Below are 23,810 nucleotides of genomic sequence, written 5' to 3' on the forward strand. Positions count from 1 at the left end.
AAAAAAATTTCGGCACTACACCCGCCTGATGAGTAGGCGTTTTTCTGCGATTTTGCCCTGATTGCGAAAAAACCGTGGTTCGGTTCGGTTTGAAATTTGTACACCATGTTCAACATATATTCCATTCTGACGTGTAACTTAGCATAAAGTGCGAAAGCTCTAATTTCTGAGATAAAAAAACAACTATCTGTGCACCCCGAAAATCTACATTTATCGTACAAACCGTCTTCTCCTAGTCGCTATTTTGATAATTTTGGTTGAATTCTTTTGTCAGAGGTCCACTCTAAAATTGCAGGTTCTAGGAGAAACATATTCTACGGAAACCGTTGTATCTTTATTTTTAAGCTCAATATAGGGGCAAAACCGAAGACACTTGTTCTAAACTACTGTATAATCAAGTTCGTGTGGCGCCATTTGTAGAATAGATATGTATACAAAAAAATTTTTTTTTACTCTACGCGATAGTAATAGACATTGTGTAAAAGGAAAAGTCTGTGCTTGCTTTCATCTACTTGTAATTAAATCGCAAATAATACTTGATTTTCAAGCGATTTGACTGTCTACTTATTGTTAGTCCCTTTAAAATAAGTGAGTACTTTATATTGGAATCAGAACTACTTCAGTGGAGCATGATAGATAATGTTTATAAAAGTTAAATGGCATAGCACGACGACCTTAAAAATGGAAATATTATCCTCATGAAACATTAAAAAATTATTTATTGCAGAGGCCTAACAATAGTACAACGCCCTAAATATCTGTTTGCCACCTGTTACCAGTGTGAATAATTTAGCAGATAAAAGGTCGTATGCTTGAGTCCAGCAAAATAGAATTTTCTGAAACCAAATCATGCGCCCTTTACTAAATGATTTAGTACTTCTTTTAAGCAAACTCAACAATGTATAATGCACACGTATTTTATTGTCAAATTACTTAGGTAATTGTAGCAAGCTCTAGTGATAAAATATATCGATGTGAATCGGTCTAATTTAATAACACAGACAAGTACATGCTGTATATTTTACGCCTAAATTTAAAAAAAAAAATATATATATTCACGTATAAAAAGATACATGATTTCATTCCAAAGAATATTGTCAACTCACAACTTTCATTAACTTTTCAAAGACAATTACGTCTCTGTCATATTCTCCCAAAGAACCATTCAAATTCTGTTTTCAACCCTTTTTCACATATTTAGCAATACCTATAGCAGTCAACCGAACAACGTGTTCGTGATAAACAATCCTGGACGAAATTCTAGCAATGAATGCCCAGCTCACGATAACAGCGAATTATGTACACACCGTACTAAAGAAAAGTTAGAAAAGAAAAACGTAAGTTCATGTGCAGGAAATCTAGAAAGACGTTGGTAAACAGACCAAAACGTTTTACACATATCCAAGATGGTAATCATAGACGACGTCTGGGGTGTCGTAGTTTCTCACATGTACACACATTTTGTCGCAGAAAAGCATTCCAACAACACGTCCTAGATTCATACCATTACCCACCACCTCGTTCCACTCACCTCGGCAAGGAGTGTCAGAAGCAAGAGAAGAGTGCCGCTAAACCTGGATATCGGCCGCGGTGAATCGATAGTGCCGCTCTTCATCCTTAACGAAATCGTGGGGCACCGATGCAACGACGATTTAGAATATCCTCCTGGGTAACTTCTTTCCAACCTTCTGCCGGTTCTCTCCATTCCTGGCCTACTTCCTCGCGCTGACTGATTTACCTCACCTCACCTGGCGTATCGCGCGCACCGCCGGCAAACACTTTCGGTCACTAAGAATGCGCGCGAGGTACGCTGGTGTCTCTCGATCGATCGACGACACAGGAACTCCCTCTGTTCGAGCCGTGCGCTCCGTATCAGAAGGAATCACGTATCCTGCCCTGGACACCTTGCGGCAACACCTGTTCGCACGACAGGCAGGTACTACGGTGTCGATGATAGCAGTGGCAAGCGCGACGGTGCAGAAGAAGAACAGCGGAATGAACGATAGCTGCCATATCCATCGGCAAGCTGACACCGAGTTTGGTTGACCGAAACACACCTTTTTTTTTCCTCGATCCTCCCTACCCTGCCTTGTCACGTATGTTCTACTATACTCGCAGGAATGTTACAAACGGCACACGATGACCACGTGTCACCACCTCACGAACACGTTCTTGCTTCCCAGGGGTGGATCTCTTGACGCGGCCACGCTCGATTTCCGACGCTTGTCCAGTCTCTCGCGGCGAGCGTCCGTTGCGATCAATCTTTTATTGGCAAACGTGGCACACCAACTAGGTGGGCCGCTTTTTTCTCGCTCTGTCGTTCATTAAGCCTTTGGTCCTTCCTTCCGTCATGACTGTCGGGGGGGATGTTAATCCGTTCGCCGAGTGACGGAAGGATGTTGCTGTTTCTCGTTTCACCAGTCGTATGGAATGTCACACTAGGAAGTCGCTTATAAACGATACTAGCGATATGCAGTTGGGCAACTGACCAATTGGATCGTTGAAGGGAGGAGTATGGGTTACTGTGTTCATTGGCGATAGGCGCGTAGAGTTTGATAACACGCTCGCGTAGTGTTTTGTTCGTTAATCCTTGATCTTACGCTTGTCATCGGGGAATCTGAAACCTGATGTGAAATCGTTAGATAAGATTTTTCTCCCCACGCCTGTGCCGCTCCTCGCTCCGAGTGCTTCAGCACGCGGAATGGGATAACGACCCGGAGGGATGCCACCCTTCAACGGAGGCGAGACAACGACAAGGTAACGAACCAAGCGACACGAAATCAGAGATGTCACAGTTACTAACCGTGAGATCGTCCGATAATCCTTATAGCCTAAAATTTGCCTAGTAAAGGGAGCGAATGGTTGGCATCGTTCTCTTCGATCATTCTCTTTGTTCCTTGCGTAAATACATTAGGTATTGTCGTTAAAAGATGATTTCTCTTCTTCGATTCGATACGCCCTTCAGAGGTAATTGGAATGCACGAAATTCTTAAGCAGAGCAGAGACAGTACCAGAATACTGATCACAATGTCTAAAACTATCTGCCTTAATGACGTCGGAGTATTCGAATAGTAAACGTCACAAAAACGCGAAGCGAATTCGAATCGACCTTTAAATAAGCCCAACGTGACTTCCTCTTTTTATCCCGTTCTTCTGTAGTTGTGTGTTGGAAATCACACGAAATACCAATTCTCGTCACGGAACCAATAAAACGGGTAGAAAGAGCGCGGCAGTTCACGTTTCGTATCAAATGTATTTCGTGTATCGAAATACAAGCTTCTTTTCGCGCGGTTGTCACTTTTAGCTCTGATTCATTACCAGGGTATCGGTGGAAACGTGGCCACCGTGTCCGACGTTTCAACGTCAAGGTAAAATATCGGGCACGAAACGGAACTTATCGGCACGAGACCAAAGTAACGTTCATACTTTCGTTGGATGCAGGCGCACGTAGTGACGGAGAACGAGTTCTCATTTTTTTTTCCCAGTCACTCTTTGGCTCGATCCACAGTGAACGATGCCGCGAAGACCGCACCAGCACAAGCAATATGTCAACATCAAAAGTGTCATATGATTCGGCGTGCGGCCATGAAAACGAGCAGCCGCCGAAAAATATCACACGCGCGCTCCGCGGATCTGTTCATCGAGCGAATAGACCCACCCGTACGTAAACACTTTTGCGGGCCTATTTCCACTGATTTAGCGTCATGTCAGAACTATCAGCACATCCGTTCTCAATCCATCGAGGAACAGCAGGGCACATCACTCGGCGGACTGACTTTCGAAAGCAGCAAAGGTGAACTTATAACGAAGATCTGCGAGTATTTTCTTCACTGACACAGCCTTCCCGTTTCCGTATTCCTTTCTCCAACTCGGAACAGCAGCAGAACGTACCAAATGAGAGAGCGACACCCGAATGGAGCAACAAGGTGGTGACAGCCACGGCCAGGAGGTAGACGAGTCAAATCTTCGGCCACGGAAGCAAAAGGCGAGGGGCAACGGTGTATCGGCGACGGCAAATACGTGCTTTTTCACCAAGAATAGGTGTATTCGGTGAACTGGCGCGCTTTCATGACGCTTCTCCCGGCGCAGACACGGCCAACGGGACCTCGGCTGCTCTCTCGGCACTCCAACTCGTGGCTTGCCGAACCAGCAGCAGCTAAATCGCTTGCCTTGCCTCGTCCCTAGCCTCCCCCACCGTTGCACGACCGACCTGACTGCCTTTCCATTCCACTCGCCCCCTCTCTCTCTCTTTACATCTTCCGAACTGCCGAGTGCCGGCAGCCCCGGCCGGATACCCGACGCGGACACCACCACTATTTCTCCCACCACCACCTGCTGCCCCCCACCGCTTCTACCATGAACCTAGCTTCTCGTACCCCCACCACTTTACGCATTCCCTGCTCCGAGCCGTTGTTCTGTCTTCTGTCCTCCCTCGCTGCTGTTCCACGAGCTAGGAGTCTGCCGTCTACCCAACGCACAGATAGAGCCATCGGACATACGCGCACGTACAGGCCAGTAGCCAGGAACGTAGCTTGCTGGAAAGATTCTTGGTAGACTGTTGGAGTTCGATGACTCGTTTGCTAGAGATTCGAGACTCGAAATTATCGTAATTAAATAGCGTTGCTTCTGATGAACGGACGTTGCAGTTCGCTGGTAACCGAAAATCATGGGCCTCTCTTTTTACTGACAAGCGCCTAACTTGGATCATTGAAGTTGTGTAAGAGCTTGAGGAACAAAAGTAGTGGTTACACCCTGCACTAGGTAAAGACTAGACTACCATAATTTAGTAAAAATTGGATGTGTTAAAGAACGAGCGTGTGAATTTGAAATTTGTATATGGGAAGGATATGTTCCATGTTTTAAAGAATTATGAGTGTCGTTTATTATACAGTGGAGTATATTGCAGGATGAGTTTTACTTGATTGTTAAAATGTTGAGTGAAAACCGTTTCGAGGGTTTTCTTACAATTTAGTAGCTTATATGTTCGTTTGTAATATGGCTCATTATATTGGATGGAGAGTATATTCAGAGTCTATGAAAGCGTTAAATCGGAAGCAAGCTGAGGGTGAATAGCACTGAGGAGCTAGGTTAAGAAATTTCTCTAATTAATTACCAACTGTTCTTCTGAGAAGTATTTATTCCGAATATATACACAATATAAGCACAATTATTCCTTGCTGCAAGAATTAAAACTAGCCGCCCACTTTTTTTTGCTTGCTTTAACGTAGACTGTATTATTTTCACTGCTTCTCAAGTCCTGAATGCCCTTTGCCATTGACTCAGCGGCTGAAACCTACCTGATATTTACACAAATTGGAGGTAGTAGTTAGGTGCCTATGCATGAAAGCCAGGGACGTAGTACTTTTACAATTAAGAGTAGAACCTTCGCGATTTGTTTCTCTATTAGAAGCAGGGGAATAAATTAAGAAGTGAGGTTTAACACAGGTTCGAGGAATTGCAATGGCAACGTGAGGCAATCGAATTTTTATAGAAAATAGAAACCAGTTTCCTTCCTATTGACACGTCTGAACTTTAAGGGTTTATTGCTCCCTGCAAATGTAAAAGAGAAATGTTTCCCAAAGCGAAGGTCGTTTACACGTTAATTACTTTACGACGAGAAAAGGGACAGGAATGAACGTCGTCATTAGTGGCTGATTCGAAACCACTGTAAGTAGTGTCCCTCTGCAGTCCGTCGTCAGCCATGTTGTGACGTCAATGCGAATCATGCGCAGACCATGCAAGTCGGAATGTCGTGCATGTGTTTATGAAGTACTGTGACAGGCACACCTCCTCGTCTTCTTATTCGCACTTTGCCACGTACTTTTGCATTCTCACTGCTCTTCCGAAGCGAGAGCTGCTATACATTTAATACCGTATGCACACAAGCATCCGAAACGTGTTCGCACTTGTATCAACAGAACCTTGTCCATTGCTTCTTCCTTTCCACTTCCATCGTGTCGCTCTCTATCGACGTTAGCCCTTCACCCTTAATCCTGAAGTGAGAGGATCCTATCCATATCCAGCTCTCGCACCCATGCGCTATACGTGCGACTAGACAGTACATGTTTGTGTTAGTGGCTCTTCGTTCACAAAGAGCTCGAGTAAAGGAGCACAACACAAAAGGCACCTGCAACAAGAAAATATGTAGGTACATTTTGACGTAATGTTATTAAAAACTTGGGACTGTTCAAAGACACATTTAGTTACTTTGTAATGAATTATAAAATGTAATAGTGTTAAGTTGAAAGAAATATGAGTATCGTGATTAAATATTCATGATAAAACATCATTTATGTCGAGAATATTTGGAATAAAAGACTAATCAGCTTTTCCCAAACTTATCACAATTCCTGAACTTTTATGTGAAATGGAAGAAGAAAAAAGAATTTGTTTCAAATTTCTGTATTTTTTAGCAATAAGTTTGAATATTAGATACACTAAAACAGTACATGTTCCATAAATTACTGAAAAGTGATTATTCATACGGTACAAAAACTGTTTAGACAACTCGTAAAATAACAAAAGTGCCTAACTATATTTAGGTAATGTTTCTTCACTTTGCAAAAGTATGAACAATTTATTGGAGCCACAATACGAAAAAATGTTTTTGTGTTTTTGTAGAAATATAATCATCCATGTGACAGATAATTTTGCCTACAGTGTTGCCAATTATATATTTGCAATTTTCAAACTACAATATGTCATAAAAAAATAATAAGCATTCAGTATAACTGCAGCTTGCTGTAATAAAATTTCATCAGTTACTGTCTAGCGACAAATACAATATTCAGAATTGTTTTTTCTTTTGTAAGAAAACACTGCACTGTAGATACAAATAAAAAGCAGTTAAAAAATTATACCAAACGAAATAAGAGTTGAAAAGATTATAATTTGAATTTTACTCGTACAGTGACTTTGCAAAAACGTGAAGCGCCTGTCGATAAAGAGAATATTACTGCTTGAAGGAAATGAAGTGCTCTACTCTTACCATGCCTCGGTCGTGTATTCACAATTGGAAACACTTAGGCCGTTGGTCCACCGCCGCAGCGCGACTGCAATTTGGCTAACAAGGGGGCCTTCAGGTTTGGCAATTTCAGAAAATGTTGATACTTAGCGTACGTGAAGGTCTTCACTCGGGCATTAATTTCCCAAAACACTAAGGCGCGCTTTTCAGCCAAATACGAGAAAATCGACTTTGAATAACTCCAAGGTCAGGGCGTAGCGCTCGCGACTACTTATTTACTAAGCGTGGGGTCGCTAGTTCGCGTTATACTATTTACACTTTTTTTCTTTCTTTTTTATTTCTTTGAACACCTACCAAATTCGTGGGAATTAACGGATATATAAATATCATTTTCAATTAAAAACTCACATCTTATTTTAAATTATCACTAGCTTGAAAAATCGCACTTTGAAAATCGAATTTTTCAAAGTAAATTTTCTCGAAATTGGCTGAAAAACGTGCCTTACTGCTTTGGGGAATTAATGTTAGGGTAAAGACTTTCACGTACACCAAGTATCAAGATATTCTGAAATTTTCAAACCTGAAGGACCCCTTGTAGGAAAATAAATCCATTTATTACCAATTTATTAATATAATTAACTATATACTTCTTTCTATGGGTATATTTTAATGGAAATTTGGGAAATCAGAAAATAAAATGTTACGTATTACAATTACGTGTAATTGTTGCAACACACAATATTTAATAAAAGACATGAAATTTATAAAGCCAAGTAATGTACTCATTCTAACCTATATATTTAAAAGTTGTATACTTTTCATTGCAAACTTCCGTTACAAGACAATCCTCTTAAGCCGTCACATTTAGCTTTAATTTCCATATTTGCTAAATCCATGCACTTTATGAGTTCACGACTTGCGGGATTGATACTACTTAGGTCAGTGGCGTACTCAGGATTTAATCTTGGGGGGAGCCGAGTTGAACATATACAAATATTTTTAATGCAAACTCAATAAAAATCATTAGGTGATTTCGTCCTATACATGTGGATAGCCCACAAGGTGGGAGCGGCTATTTTCCTCTTTTCAAACTGAATGTGTACAACTAACAAATTACCTTCTTCAAAACAGAGAAACTTGCAAAAATCAATACTCGGTGTAAGGTTTTATGTATCTAGAATAATTGCAATTCAGAGACCGGTATAATTTTAGATTTCAATGCCATGAGGCTAATTCCGAATACCGAAGGTGAAGGTAATTTGGAATATTCAAAAGCTTAGCAATGCTTTTGTTTCACGAGTAACGGCTACCGTCGCACAGTGGTTCGAAATCCCAATATCGAGGAAGAAATATGATAGCATCAATGTGAAATTTTCAATTTATACAAAACTTGGTATCCTGGGGTTTTTGAGTTCGCTGATTACAAATCTGAAGTCAAAATTACAAAAAACAAAATGGCGGACCCAATATAGTGGACGAGTACATCAGAAAAACAACAGATTTGGTCTAAACTTGGTATCCCGGGTTTTTTGAGGTCGCTGATTACAAATCTGAAGTCAAAATTGAAAAAAAAAAAACAAAATGGCGGACCCAATATAGTGGACGAGCACATCAGAAAAACATCAGATTTGGTCTAAGCTTGGTATCCCGGGGTTTTTGAAGTCGCTGATTACAAATCTGAAGTCAAAATTGCAAAAAACAAAATGGCGGACCCAATATAGTGGACGAGCACATCAGAAAAACATCAGATTTGGTCTAAGCTTGGTATCCCGGGGTTTTTGAAGTCGCTGATTACAAATCTGAAGTCAAAATTGCAAAAAACAAAATGGCGGACCCAATATAGTGGACGAGCACATCAGAAAAACATCAGATTTGGTCTAAACTTGGTATCCCAGGGTTTTTGAAGTCGCTGATTACAAATATGAAGTCAAAATTGCAAAAAACAAAATGGCGGACCCAATATAGTGGACGAGCACATTAGAAAAACATCAGGTTTGGTTAAGCTTGGTATCCCGCGTTTTTTGAAGTCGCTGATTACGAATCTGGAGTCAAAATTGCAAAAAACAAAATGGCGGACCCAATATAGTGGACGAGTATATCAGAAAAACATCAGATTTGGTCTAAACTTGGTATCCCGGGGTTTTTGAAGTCGCTGATTACAAATCTGAAAGGTATAATACACCACTAGTATTAAGTCTTACCTTGACGCTAGCTGCCGCAAAAAAGTTATGTCTAATTAAACTTCGATTCTATTATTAAAAATACTTTTTTGTTCAACTCGTGTCCTACTGAAATCAACGATGGTGTCATTGACTTACTTGATGTAATTTAGTTGTTCAGTATGAATTTCATAATCAAATTACAAAATTGCGATTTTTGTTTAATTTGCAGATACTTTAAATTTTACTTGTAAGGTAGTACATTTGTAATTCAAAATTGCAGGTGTTCTGTTCCTCAACTTTCATGTTGTAATTTCCTTACAAATTAATGGTATTTACAGAAAATTCTTAACTATCATACTATGGAATTGCATTGAAAAAAATCTGTGCACTTAACATTCAAAAAATTATTTTTTCCTCTATTCGAACCACTATGCGCCGCGTCGGTTTAAGCCAGCGCTGTCTATTTATATTCACCTAAGATTGTTCCTATATTGTGATTTTCCAGTCCGATTATGTCACAGAAGAAAAGAATTTTATTATCTACATGTTTTTTTAAGTTTATAAAGCGAAGGTAAATTGGAATACCGGTATTCGAAATTACCTCCACCTTAACGAAATCGATACTTCCCGTCATTTTTCATTGAGACCAAAGTTTTGGCTACTTTTTGTTTTTTATTATTACTGAGAGTTTGAAATATAAAAGTTTATTAGTTTCCTATGATATTATGCAGTTTTATTTGTTCGCATCCTCTGCCGTAATTTTTTATTCGTCTTAAACAAATTGGTATTCCAAATATACGGCACTTCCTCTACCTATAGGGTGGGCCACTACCCCAAAGTATCTCGGATACTTTAAACATTACAAAAAATTACAAGATTTTACCTACCGTTTAGGGGGGACACATAATGTGGTGGCAATAGTTTTATTATAAGTGGAGGGGTGAACGACATTTCAATGTCAACTTAATTTTCTTTAATTTAAAAAAAAAATTCATGGTCACATTCGATAGAGCGGTGATTTTTAAGAAAAAAGGTATTGGAGTGCCTACATGTGTTCTAAAGATATCACTTTTTCATCGCACTAAAATTTCATTCTTTAACTATGATGGTTGTGAAACAATCATTTATCATCGTTTAAATTTTAAATCAGGTAAACGGCTACATGCGATACGGATTGTATTATAAATACATATTGAAAATCGTGTGGGCCCTACTTTAATACGTTAATAGGAATCACAGGAATGATGTCACCAACAAGTTCGTTCCGTTCCGTCAGTGTAGACTTATTATTCGCACATACTTTCATTTGCATATCAATTTGAATAATTTTTAAACGATATTAGAACACAATGGAGCGTACATTTAATATTAATATATTTGCATGCGTATGCAAGATGCCGAGCTTTCTTATTTTGTAATTACGATACCATATGTTTAATTGTAGTCGTATTTAACAACTATTGAAAAGTGGACTTTTGTGCCAATGTACAAATTTTTGTTAAAATATTGTACTATACGTTAATATGAACGAACATTGAAAAAGTTAATTAATTAATACAAAGTATCATGTGAATTACACACTCGTTTAACTTTACTTTCGTTGAATTAAAATAAATGTGTTAAACATTTTTACAAAACATTCTGCTATAAGAAACTGTATTAATTTGTTTCAGACTTAGGTGCTAATCTTTTTTATTCCTTACATTTGTTTTATTTTTTCATATTTAATTTTACTGTATTTAAGCAGCAGTTTTATTTTTTTCATATTTAATTTTACTGTATTTAAGCAGCAGTTTTATTTTTTCATATTTAATTTTACTGTATTTAAGTGAAGTAACAAGTGCAGTAGTAATTAAAAATTAAGCACCGGTAAGGGATTCGGGAAATTTAACGCATTGTTGTATCGCATGAGAAACATTCGTACGTGAGCCATTTCTTGGTGCCACTGGTAAAGCAGGCATTAATGCATTCTCCACGCTTCGTTATTGCCATAAATAACGATTCTTCAGGTAGGAAGGACCCAGTGGGAGGGAGGCGCGCTCTTGCACCGTGGGCGAAAGAAAAGAAATATAGCACAGCAGGGACGTATTTCGTTCGAGAATCTCAACTTCGTGCAAAATCAATCTTCCTCCTATTTATTAGCTACCACTGATTTGTAACCATGTCTATATAAGAAAAATCGAAACTCCGAACTGAACAATAAACTACCAGGTCTTGATGATGCAAATTTTCAATAAATAAAAATAAATATTTCTATCCCTACGTCCAATTACTTCCCGTAAATCGTATTTCTAAGATAAATATAATTCCAATATTGTAAAATCTGTTTACAAGAACGAAGCTATTAAAAAAATATCTCTTAAGTAGTGATAATAACTTTTACGTAGAAAATAATTAGTGTCAAATCGAATTGTCTTGAATTTGTGCTACGAAAAATAACGGAAGAGAACAATTTCGATGTCATCGTGATTCTAGGTGCCCTGGCACGTGGATGCAGAGCCAAACATAATTTCATTATGTAGAAAGTGTGTGAACCACTTAAAGGGTTATGCCTACCTGCAAGGTCCGAAAACGCAAGTATATTCGGGATTTTTTTTCTTCAATTTGAAGACTTTTTTTTAAATTAACGGTAGTATATTCGAAAGTATATATTTTAAAGTTCTTGTAGTTTTTTTTGCAATGCGATAACTAAATAAATAATGGAATTGTAAGCGATCTCCCGACAGCGCTTTTTTTATTACGGTGATCACTGTAGCTACGACCTGGTTCATCAGAAATAAAAAATTCGACCAAATTTAGTCAGTATATTAGATTAGCTTGTCCTTAATCGTGGGTTTTTCATTTCCGTTGGGCAGTTGTTATTTTACAGATGGAAAATGATGAAACATGAGCGCGATTCTGTGGTGAAAATCGACACTTTCGCTATGAGAAGTTGCCATTTTGTAGCAAATTAATATCTTGGGATAATAAACGATTAAGGACAAGATAATCCAATATACTAACTAAATTCCCGCGAATTTTTTATTTCAGATGAACCAGGTCAGAATTAGAATGTTCACCGCAAACTACTGACAAAAAAATCGCTGCCGAGAGATCGCTAATATATTTTTTTATTTATGTATATTTTCTATCGCAAAAATTACCACAAGTAGTTTAACATGCACACTTTCGAATACATAAAGGTTTATTTAAAAAAAAAGTCTTCGAGTGCTTTTAAAAAAATCCCGAAAATACTTGTGTTTTCAGACCTTGCAAGTAGGCGTAACCCCTTAATCATCTTATGATAAATCGTTTCGTGAAAACATTGGAAGTCCGTTCCTGTACGTAGGAGTAGCACGCCTTCTGCGAACGCATTGGCCGTATAACGCTTGCGCGCGCTTTTCTCGCTGGTTCTCCGAACGCACACGCGCACGCGCACTGGGAACAACAGCTGACGTATACTCTTCTTAGTTTCCAATAAATGTTACGGATTAAGGTAAATGTCCCAATACCTGGACACGTCCCAGTACCTGGACACTAGTGTAAATAATACTGATTATTACATTTAATATTCGCTTTAACCATAAAATAACTATTTTATTCAGTTATTCAAATATTTAATAAAATATATTCATGTACATATTTTTTTAGTAAACTTGTAACACTCGTAATAAAAATTAATTTTCTTGAACTCTCCAGTTTACACTATTTTAGTATTGTTTTTATCTGATTTGCTAAACAGTCTCTATTTTTTTCTTAAGGGGGTATTCTAGTCTAGACACTCGTTTTTGAAGGTGATATTTGGAAATTAATTCTGGAAAACCTATCGCACCTACAGGGCAGGGGTTCTGCACACATATTTAGTAGTGTTTGAACTCTCTTAATGGAAAAATTACGTGTGCAGGGGTCTATGGTCTATCACAAAATGCTACGAGGACCCTTTGGTTCCATGTCACGCGATGCCAACTCATTTGCTGCTCTTATCTAACAGAAACATTGGTGTTCCGTTTTACCCACCCGTTCCGTTTTACCCCACTTTCCCCTATATTAAAGTGACATTGTTGATGAAACTGTTCCATAAAATGGACAATGTTTCATAATAGGTACTTTTACCTTAATACAATATAAATGTTTAAAGTAACTCGAAAATCTAAATTAATTCTTCGCGATCGTTCTAACCTCACATGAACCTAAATATTTCCTAGGCGTTTGATGCTCGTATTAGTTCTTCAATTGACATTTGCATTTATTTTGTCGAATTCAAAAATTTATTTGCTGTGGTTTCGGCCAAAAAATCGCAAAATTTCTCCACTGTGGGATGTAACAAACAATAATCACATCCAGAGATTGGGTTACGTCACTTCTTAAGACCAATATTACCGCGAAGCCACAGAAGAACGTTAAAATGTTTACCAGTCAGCATATCTCATACCAACTTTTTCGGGTAAAAAGGTACATCTGGATTTGCTTTCATTTTTCTACAATCACATTAAAAAGAACGTGTTCCTTTCACGGAAAACGACTGCCTATTAATCCCCTTAATGATTATCTAAGTAGGGGAGACCGGGGCAAAGTGAACCCCGGGGTAAAATGAGCTTCCTTAATTTATTCTTTAAGAAGAGAATATATTTACAAATTTTGGTGACGTAATAAATGTATGTAATACGACAATGATAATTATGCACATTCAGGTATCGAAAAATGGAAATTCATTTAAAAAATTAAAAATGAAGTTTTCGAGACTTCCAATTGTTTTTTTTCAATTTAGCTTTTTGGATAAATGAGTCTTAAATGTGTTATTTTAACTCCATTTTTTTTCTGCGTGTTTATAACAAGCTTATAAACATACATGTGCACGCGTTTGAGAAAACATTAATCCTAACATTATTAAATAATTAATTTTCCACTGAGTACACATTCGGGGCAAAGTGACCAGGGTAAACTGAGCTGCAAAGGATTCAATGCCAGGAGTGCAATTTTTATGTGAAACCTGTCTGCCAAAAATTATTGAAGCCCATTTGAAAAAAAAATTTAAATAGAAAAATATATGTTTTTGTTGAAAAATTTATTTAGATATTATAAGTACGTATTTTATTAAAAATTATGTATGTATTTGTTTTATTTATAATATGTCAGACTGTTCATGTAAACAAAGTTCCTTTAAAAACACATTTTCAGAAGAAAATGAGTTTAGGTTAGTAACACAAAGTACAAATTATTAACATTAAGCTTGTATTAATGAAATATATTAAAAAAAAAATAGTTTAAATAGTTTAAAAGTTCTAATAAAGTTGATTTTATAATTATATCCTTCGTTAAAACACGTATTTTATTTCTGCTCACTTTTCCGCAGAGAGTAGCTCACTTTACCCCATATATGGGGTAAAGTGGTCGATTTTCCATTTTCTTTTCAAGTTGAATTTTAATATACTTTAAGTTTATTTTAAGCATTGATATTCGTCATTTATCCACAGAAATGTTCAAATTATATTATAAATCTATTTTCACACATTTTTATTGAAAGGGAAAAATTTTATTCGACTTGAAACATTTTTCGTCCCACTTTACCCCGGTCTCCCGTATCTACTTAAGGGAAATATTTCGTAATACGCGCCAGAATATATTTGGTAACGTTCCTCAAACTGCTTGCCCTAATTCCTAATAGCATAGAAAATAATTAACAAGTATACTGTACACACCCCTTACATTTTCCGATATGCATAATAATACTGTCTCTCTACTATCAACGTATTCACTGATTCTTTCAATATATTCCTTTCACCCAAACTAGTTACGAATTTCCATCGAGATCATTTTCGCAGATTCAGACAGATTCATTTCAGACGGTCCATTGTCAGTTACTTCGAAACTGACGTGATCAACGAAACGAGCACCTGACTAGGAGAACTGGTTTGCGCATGCGCCCACGCTAATGTTGCGCTGCGACGCGCTCCCGCGAGCGAAACGCCAAGTGGATCCAGCCAGTATTGGACGGACAGTCTGCGGGGTCACGTGTGCCGTCCTTTGGCTTCGTCAATCGAAATCAGTTTGACGCGCGAAAATTGTCAACGAAACGAAAACGAAAAAGCGAACTGTGAACCGACCGGTGCATCACCACACATATCGGATTACCCTTTCTCGCGAGGTAAGTTCCACAGCACTTTTACTCCCACATTTAGAAATCCACAGCTTTCGACAAATTGTATTCAAAGCTACGACACATTTTACACTCTGGCGAATGGTACCATTCTATGCCTGTTCAGATGAAAGTCATAAGCAAACCTGACGATAAAATTGGAGTGTGAAGTCCTTCCACGACGCATGCCCCTGTGCTGGTTAATTAGAAGTGGGCAAAAATGCCCCTTCCGTACGTAAAAAATCGTTTGCATACAATGACAAATGAATTACGCATGCGTCGCATTGAAAATAACAATATTTCATATTTTTTTTGGCGCTGTATCAGTTAATTGCATTATCAACTGCGCCATTAAATGGGCCGTTTAATGCTAGAGTGGTGTAAGTAAAAAAAGACTGTAGACTTATACCAATCCTGCACAAAACAGAATGAAGGTTAAACTTTGGAGTTTGAGTGTTGCAACGAATAGACAAACAATTATTGACGGACACCACATTTGCATTAAACGACTGAAATCCGTAGGCGATGAAAGAATATGGCCGCGAAAAAAGTATGTAACTGCTACTATCGCGAGAAGTACCTCAATAAATGAGGAAGGATGTTATAAGTTAAATTTTTTAAAAAATTTAGTTGAAGCTAACAAGGGAACACCGATTGGAACGCAACTTTGTGGGTTTTTAGAGTGACTCAGAACAATAACAACGGTGCGTTGCATTTGGGCCCTATCGCCCTCTAAGGGGGTGAAAACTAACCTCAAAGTCGAATTGGCACTCCACTTTTTCGCGTATAACTCTCAAAGTATAGCAGACAGAAAAAAAAGTTTCAAACAAAAGTTTATTGGTGCAATAAGCGCTACAAACTTCCGTTAACAAAATTTTGAAAAGAGTTAAAAAAAAATATATGACTGATGAAAAAAATTGTTTTCAAAATTTTGTTAAGGCGAGTTTGTAGCACTTATTGCACCATTAAACTTTTGTTTGAAACATTTTTTTCTGTCTGTTGTACTTTGAGAGTTATACGCGAAAAAGTGGAAGTGCCAATTTGACTTTGAGGTTAGTTTTCACCTCCTTAAAGGGCGATAGGGCCCAAACGAAGGACATCGTTGATCTTGTTTTGAATCACTCTAAAAACCCACAAAGTTGCGTTCCAATCCATGAGTCCGGGTTCGCGGTGTCCCTTGTAAGTAGTTTTATTATGAAAATCAATACATTACGATATCCTTATGAATTAATCAATAGACGATTGGCTGCCAAACGGACTAGCATAAATGTTTTTTTTTTTAAAGTGGTACAAGTTCAATATTATTAAGTAGGGTAAACTGCAAAACATTAAATAAACCAAAACAAATATGTTAAAAAATAAGGGCTGAAATTATCAATTATGTTATGCAAGGAGGAATAAAATACTTATAATTTGAAATCATTGAAAAGTATATTTGCAAATACAATTTGCGATATAACGATTATATTTACGTAGAAATTGGTAGTCACTTGCTAATCTGAGCCGCCTGAGCCGTCATTCACATTGAATTACTATAAATGCAGTGGTCGACACACACTGGCGGTTCCGTAGAGCAATTAATCTTGGTGCATTGAAAAAAAAAACCCTCGCCGTCTTTGAGAGGCTGCACGAACAGTGGCCGTCGTTATATCACGTATACGTATGTTACTAGTTAACGCGTCTCGTGTTGTCCCTGTAGAGGTCTTCAAGTACGCAAAAACCCACAGTCTAAATTCGATTCCACTCCTTTAACGTTACAAGGCACAAAAGTGAGCGCCACGAATTTCGAGGTTTAAATATATGCCGCGCTTATTTTACAGGCGTGACTCAGTGTGTATTTTCTGCGCGGCTCTGCACTCTGGTGTGTTTGTTTCCCAATTTTTTTTCCTGTTAATCTTTATTATAAAATACACGACATTATCGTTATAATGTAATACATAAATCAAAAATTGCAATTTGTATTTTTTAATATATTGTTTACTACTATAAGGATTAGTGAAAGTAGTGATGGAGTGTTTTTTTAAACGCACCTGTATTTACTAAAAAAAAATTTATTGGGACTGAGGTAGTTGTGAGCGATCCAAATTTTAGATATAAAATAAACACAATAGGTACTGTATTTTTTAAACAACTCTAACGTGTTTCACGAAAATTTAATCAGGAATGGAATTTATCCAACACAAAAAGTGTATCTGAATAAAATTTGTCTTCTAGTCCTAATAGATAAAATGTCTTGAAATTAATAAAGGGTTTCTGACACAGTCTTTCGGGTTAGATCTAAAAAAAAATGAAACTGCAGATAAATTCGAAGACTAACCTCATTCGGCAAATTTCATTTCGAATTATATTTAAATTTATTACAGTTGAAAAAAATATTCATTCTCTGTGACCGTATAAAGGAATATATTTTGTAGGATTTGGAAATTTTATTTGCCAAGCCTTTTTTTTTCACTTTTATCCTCTTTCAAATTCCAAATATGACTCAAATGATATATTTTATTTTACTGTTTCTGTTATGGTTTAATAAATGGTTTTATGCGATCTTTCTTAAAATTAAAAATCCAAGTTAATTATGGGCATGAATGGGGCACGGGATCGAACCACGTTTACTACATACTCTTTGTTGTGCACGTAACCCAGTAAAGAGATGATGGTTCTTGGTAGATGGACGGAAGGTCAAATCCCACTTTCCGTCTTTGTGGATGGTTTATCCATGTAAGGCGCGCTTCAAGGACCGCCCGGAGCACGCTCTCGCAGCAGCGCAGCTTTAGTGACATTCACATTCACAAAAGTATAAAAATGAAATGTTGCCAGAACACTTGACTTTTTCCTTATAAGTTTTCAATCAATGCCATTGAAAACGTCGTATAATATTGAAACCAGCATTGAAGTAGGGATAAGAAGTGAAGGACAATAATTTATTTTATTTCTTTTCGAGACTGAAATATGTAATATACTTAGTCAATGATCAATTTTGATTCACCTTTGTTTGTTCCTGGAATATGATAACGTTGCGACAGCTTTTCGTTGTAATTGTAACAGAAATTTTGGAGAAGAGTTTATGAGTTTCTTACAGTTGATAGAAATGGAAAGGAGGGTTTAAGAATTCATTAAAAATTAAAATTGGTTGTTTACTCAATTAGTATTTAATGGGGCAACAATTTTGTCAAATTTTTACACATCATTGAAGCATTACGTGAAGATAAAGAATCTGTGATTTACTTTGCAGTCTATGTAACTACTGTACCAGACTATGTAACATGATTACATTAATTATTTATTTGGAAATAGTGTACTGGAAAATTAATTAGTCTTCTTAGCAGCAGTGAACAATAAAATTAATTTTGTGAAATTGGCTGGATCTTATGCTTTTATAGCTGTAGGGAATTTGTGGCTTACTTTGCACAATATTAATGTCCAACAAAATTGAACTTTTTTTCTGTTCTGTAACATTCAATAGACGTTTCTTATAGATTTTTATGCGCTGAAAATGAATCCGTAAACCGTTTATCGCAATCACCCTTAGTTTTCGAGAAATTTGATTTAGAAAAGAAATTGCAAATTTTCAACTTTTAAATTTTTTGTGTTCAAACGATAATAGTTATTCGGTTGCATGGTCTGTCAAATTATTCTATGAACCCACGCGAACACAACGATATAAGTTATTATTGAATTATAAGCATTTAAATATGTTTAAACAACGATCAAAGGAAAAAGGACACCAGAAATGCACCAATTTTTGCAGATATCTTGCTATATATTTTAAAAACTAAGAGTCTAGGAGAAAATCTGACTACTCCACGCGATGCAGCAGAAAATTTCCTTTCGGAAAGCATCAACAGAAGTGGTAAGTCACGTTTTGTTTTCAATACAGAAGCGAAATAGTTTGGCAAAACGTGCGCTGTCGACAGTGGTAGTCACGCGCGTTAAGCGATTGTGTGACGTTGAGCGGCAGTGGCTCGCGCGCCGCCGTTGACTACCACTGTCGACGCCGCACGTTTTGCCAAACTATTTCGCTTCTGTATTGAAAACAAAATGTGCCTTACCACTTCTGTTGATGCTTTCCGAAGGAAAAATATCTGCCGCGTCGCGTGGAATAGTCAGATTTTCTCCTGGACCCTTAGTTTTGGAAATAAATTTAAAAATATCTGCAAAAGTGGGTGCATTTCGGGTGTTCTTTTCCCTTTCATAAATGTTCATAATGCACCAATAACTTATATCGTTGTATTCGGGAGGGTTTATAGAATAATTGGACGTGACAAGCAACCGCATAACTATTACTGTTTCGACACAAAAGATGTTCAAAGTTGAAAATTTACAGTTTTTTTTTTCAAAATCGAATTTCTCAAAAACTGATAGTGATGGTGGCAAACGGTTTGCGGATTCGTTTTCAGCGCACCAAAATCTATAAGAAGCGGCTATTGAATCTTACAGAAAGAAATGGCTGTTGGACAGTGTAATTTGGCGGTTTCAGCTGATTTAAGAGAATATTCTATTCGTTTCTCCTGTGCTGGACCCATCTACACATTTTTGTTTCGACAGATTTCACTCAACCTTAAACAGGGTAAAACTTACAAAAGAAGTTAGACAACCCGGGAATTTAGAAACATGTGCAAATTTGTATGCAAGTAGAGTAGTTCATGCGTAAGACACCTATTTTTTCTTGGTGGCATAGCGCGGTTTGAGTGTGTGTGGGGGGGGGGGGGTGAAATCACCCCTTGAAAAGATTCAGAATTTTCTTTTTCGTGGATTATCTCCAGAACGGTGAGAAATATCGAAAAGTAGTTTAAATAAAAGTTGCATTCCCTTTTTTATATCTACAAAACTGCGTGAAAGGAATTACAGAATTAAGGATTGGTGGTGGGGATAACGTGAAAAGTACAGATTTTCTCATAATTATTTTTACGGAGTTTTGTAGATATAAAAAAGGATGCAACTTTTGTTGTAACTTATTCCAATATCTCTCACCGTTCTGGAGATAGTCTATGAAAAAGAAAATTCTGCATTTTTTCAAGGGGTGAATTCATCCCCTAAAATCTAATCTACTTGCACACAAAGTTGCGTAATTTTCTGAATTTTCGGGTTGCCTAATTTCCCTTGTTAGTTACGCAGTGGCAGCTTATACACAAATATTTTTTCTAACACACTATTCTAATAACTTGAAACTATACTACGATGTAGTGAGCTTTGAAAAATATTAAGTAACATTCTCGCATTAAAGGCACGGATAATTTTCCTTTGAAAATTGCATAAGGAGCAAATTAACTATTACGTAATATTACAAAAAATGGGAAATTATTTGGAAATTGTCCTTTCCTTCAAACTGAAATTTCTGTTAACTGTTGAACGGTCTTCATTTTCTCAACTGCGTCTGCGTATGAACGTTTCGTAACATATCTACGTCGTATGTAGAACGCGTGAAGCGAACACAAAGCACAACAGGAAGAATAAACATAATGTGTGATCCTTTAATCTTCGAAGAAAAGAGGACGTCGGGTAACGAAAGCAGACTCAAAAATAGGCGCTGCGCCAAATACATATCGCCCTATAGTTTGCACAGCTCCCATCGCCGAGCAGCGGGCTAGAAATAAAACGCAGATTCACTATATAATTTATTTCTCCTGTCGTTGTAAGACTTCCTGCGAGTGAAAAATTCACGGTAAAACTATTAGTAATCGAATAATTGTCATTATTCAATGTGTGGTGAGTAAATAAATCTGACGTAATAGTCGATTGATTATTCAGAATTTTCTGAATCATATGTCTATTCTTGTGTTGCATTGCATTCACATTTTGTCACAGCTGTTTAAAAAATACAGTTAGTAATTGTTTAATCTCATTACTAATTTGCATTTCTAAAATGTGAAACCAAAACATTTTATATTATTTCGCCTTTCAGTTACTTTCTTTTATCATTTCGCAATTTGTGACGTTAATGATGTCTGCAAAAATACATGTCATAATAACTGTAAAAAAAAACAATGAAGAACGTATATACCATTTGACTAATGTTTATTGGAATTATGTAGTATTATTTGACTCGTGGAAATATTAATAAATAGTAGTGTAAATTTAAACACGAATAATAGTACAGTCTAACTCAGTGAAAGGTATAAAAAAATATATAAGAAAACATTTATGTTAAACGATTTTGTTAAAAATGTAGTAAAAAGTAAATTAAAATGCACTCAGAACTAAAGAATAATTATTTTCTTGTACTTCAATTTTGATGGTGTTGAAATGGTGTTTGATCACTTTAAATAAAATTGTGGGGCACGATATTCAAAAACAGGATATGAATAACAATAATACTTCACCTTCTGATTGCACATGGTTCCCCACGATTTTATTTAAAGTGATCAAACACCATTTTAACACCATCAAAATTGAAGTACAAGAAAATAATTATTTTTTAGTTTTTAGTGCATTTTAATTTAGTTTCTATTACATTTTTAATAAAATCGATTAACATAATTTTTTTTATATATTTTTTATGTTCTAGTTTTTAGTGTTTGTGGATTTACATTTTACAGCTCAGACTTCTTTACAAATATCTTTTATTACTGTCACTAAATATCTATATACAGTCACTAAAAAATAATTATTTTCTTGTACTACAATTTCGATGATGATATAGGTACTACGAACGCCTGCAAAGTGTTAGTTTTACTATTTGTACATACTTAACGGATCATTTCTCGATAAATTGTGTATTTTCGGTAATCGTGATGCGACTGGCGTCCCGAATGCAGCGGCTTTTTGTCGTTTTCGTAAAGAACGCGAGTGGCTCATTTCAAGTCGTTTGGATTTGTGGTTATGGGATATATTTATTGATGACTGGGTAATTATTTCACCCCCACGGGTTAATTTTTTTTTAAATATTGTATTGTCATACAAACCACGCGCGCCTGCAAAGTTTCAAGACAATTGGATATTTGGAAGTGGGTTAATTTTGAGTTGCCAGATTTGAACCATACAAACATGCAAACAAACAGGTAAACAAACATACAAACAAACATACAAACGAACATAGAAACAAACATAGAAACAAACATAGAAACAAACATAGAAACAAACATAGAACCAACATAGAAACAAACATACAAACAAACATACAAACGAACATAGAAACAAACATAGAAACAAACATAGAAACAAACATAGAAACAAACATAGAACCAACATAGAAACAAACATACAAACAAACAAACATACAAACATACAAACAAACAAACAAACAAACATACAAACACAGGATCGAAGCTGATTAAAATCGTTTAACAACGAAGACTAAACCCTTCGACCACACTGTACCTACACCAATATGCAAACAATATTAAATATCAATTATGATATTTATGGAAGCATCAAAAAGATGAGGATCCACATTCCACACTAAGTATGGTCAAATCCTAATCTTTTGTTATCTTTTATTACCAATTTCATTACAAAATTTCACAATAACACTTTCTTCTTCTTTTTGCAAAATACCAAAGAGGAAATCTGTCAAACAACGATGGAATTGATAACAAGTATTTATAGTAGTTATTACTACTATAAAATAGTAACTTAAGATTCACTACCTACCTATGTGTAACGTGTTATGAAATACCATAACGTCACCATGACAAATCGAGTGCAAATTAATAATTAAGGGTTTCTTGGCAAGGAATACATGGAGGATTCACGTGGTTCTTTTCGCGTGACGCTTTCATAAAAGTTGGCAGGTTATATTTACGCAAGTTAAACAAAGAAAGAGAGAGAGAGAGTATCTCAGACGCCGGAGAAAAACGGGGAAATAGAATATAACTCTGGGCGCCAGTTGGCTGGACCATTGCCACCCACGTGATGTCAAATCTCGCTGTTAAATTTACACAAGCTGAGCTGTGCTTCCTTTCTGATTTTCTTGAATCGAAAATTCACAGACTTTAACAATACGACTCCAGGAATATGATCGTAATTTCTCCAGTAACGTTTTATTATTTAAAGTAATGAAGACGATTGAGTATAGACTACGCAATATTATTTCTATGCTCATTTTTATTAGTCTCGGATTTCCTTAGACCCGATCCACGTCTGTCACCAGCTTTACTTTTACAAATTTTTTATGATTGCCAATTGGTTTAACTGGATCCTTCTTTGTACATACTACTTATATTTGTAAATGTGTCCGCATTTATTGATCATTACAGTAACACTTGTAACACATGCACACAGTTTCTTAGTATTTGTAAGGATGAGGAGTAAAAAAATGGGGAAGTAAAGGAGTTGATCAATTTTATGTCACATTACAATCTGTATCCCGCAATTAAAATATTTTGTTTCATTAATGCGAATGAAAACTTTCTAACAACAAATTCATTTCGATGTTTGCTTCTGTATTAAGGTGATTCATATTCTGTTATGAAATATCGTGCCCCACGATTTTATTTAAAGTGATATTAACACCATCAAAATTGAAGTACAAGAAAAGAATTATTTTTTAGTTTTTAGTACATTTTAATTTAGTTTTTACTACATTTTTAATAAAATCGTTTAACATAAAAATTTGTTTATATATTTTTTATTA

At 36.4% G+C, this 23,810-nt stretch overlaps 2 protein-coding genes across 7 annotated transcripts in view; one reads left to right on the top strand and one right to left on the bottom strand.

Moving 5' to 3' along the window:
- Ptp10d (Protein tyrosine phosphatase 10D) overlaps positions 1-4,274 on the bottom strand; it is a 135,463-nt gene extending 131,189 nt beyond the window's left edge. For 2 of the 6 annotated variants that reach the window (XM_076830233.1, XM_076830230.1), the window contains exon 1: positions 1,532-4,274. In XM_076830233.1, coding sequence (XP_076686348.1) covers positions 1,532-1,705 — 174 coding nt within the window. In that variant the 5' untranslated portion in view covers positions 1,706-4,274. The remainder of the gene's footprint in view (positions 1-1,531) is intronic. The other 4 variants (XM_076830228.1, XM_076830227.1, XM_076830232.1 and 1 more) reach the window with 4 other exon arrangements.
- Positions 4,275-15,019: 10,745 nt separating this feature from the next.
- LOC143378491 (uncharacterized) overlaps positions 15,020-23,810 on the top strand; it is a 52,831-nt gene continuing 44,040 nt past the window's right edge. Inside the window, exon 1 of the mRNA XM_076830285.1 lies at positions 15,020-15,250. The gene's annotated coding sequence lies outside the window, so the exon portion shown is untranslated. The remainder of the gene's footprint in view (positions 15,251-23,810) is intronic.

This window comes from Andrena cerasifolii, chromosome 2 (genome assembly GCF_050908995.1).
Source record: "Andrena cerasifolii isolate SP2316 chromosome 2, iyAndCera1_principal, whole genome shotgun sequence".
NCBI classification, from domain to species: Eukaryota; Metazoa; Arthropoda; class Insecta; order Hymenoptera; family Andrenidae; genus Andrena; species Andrena cerasifolii.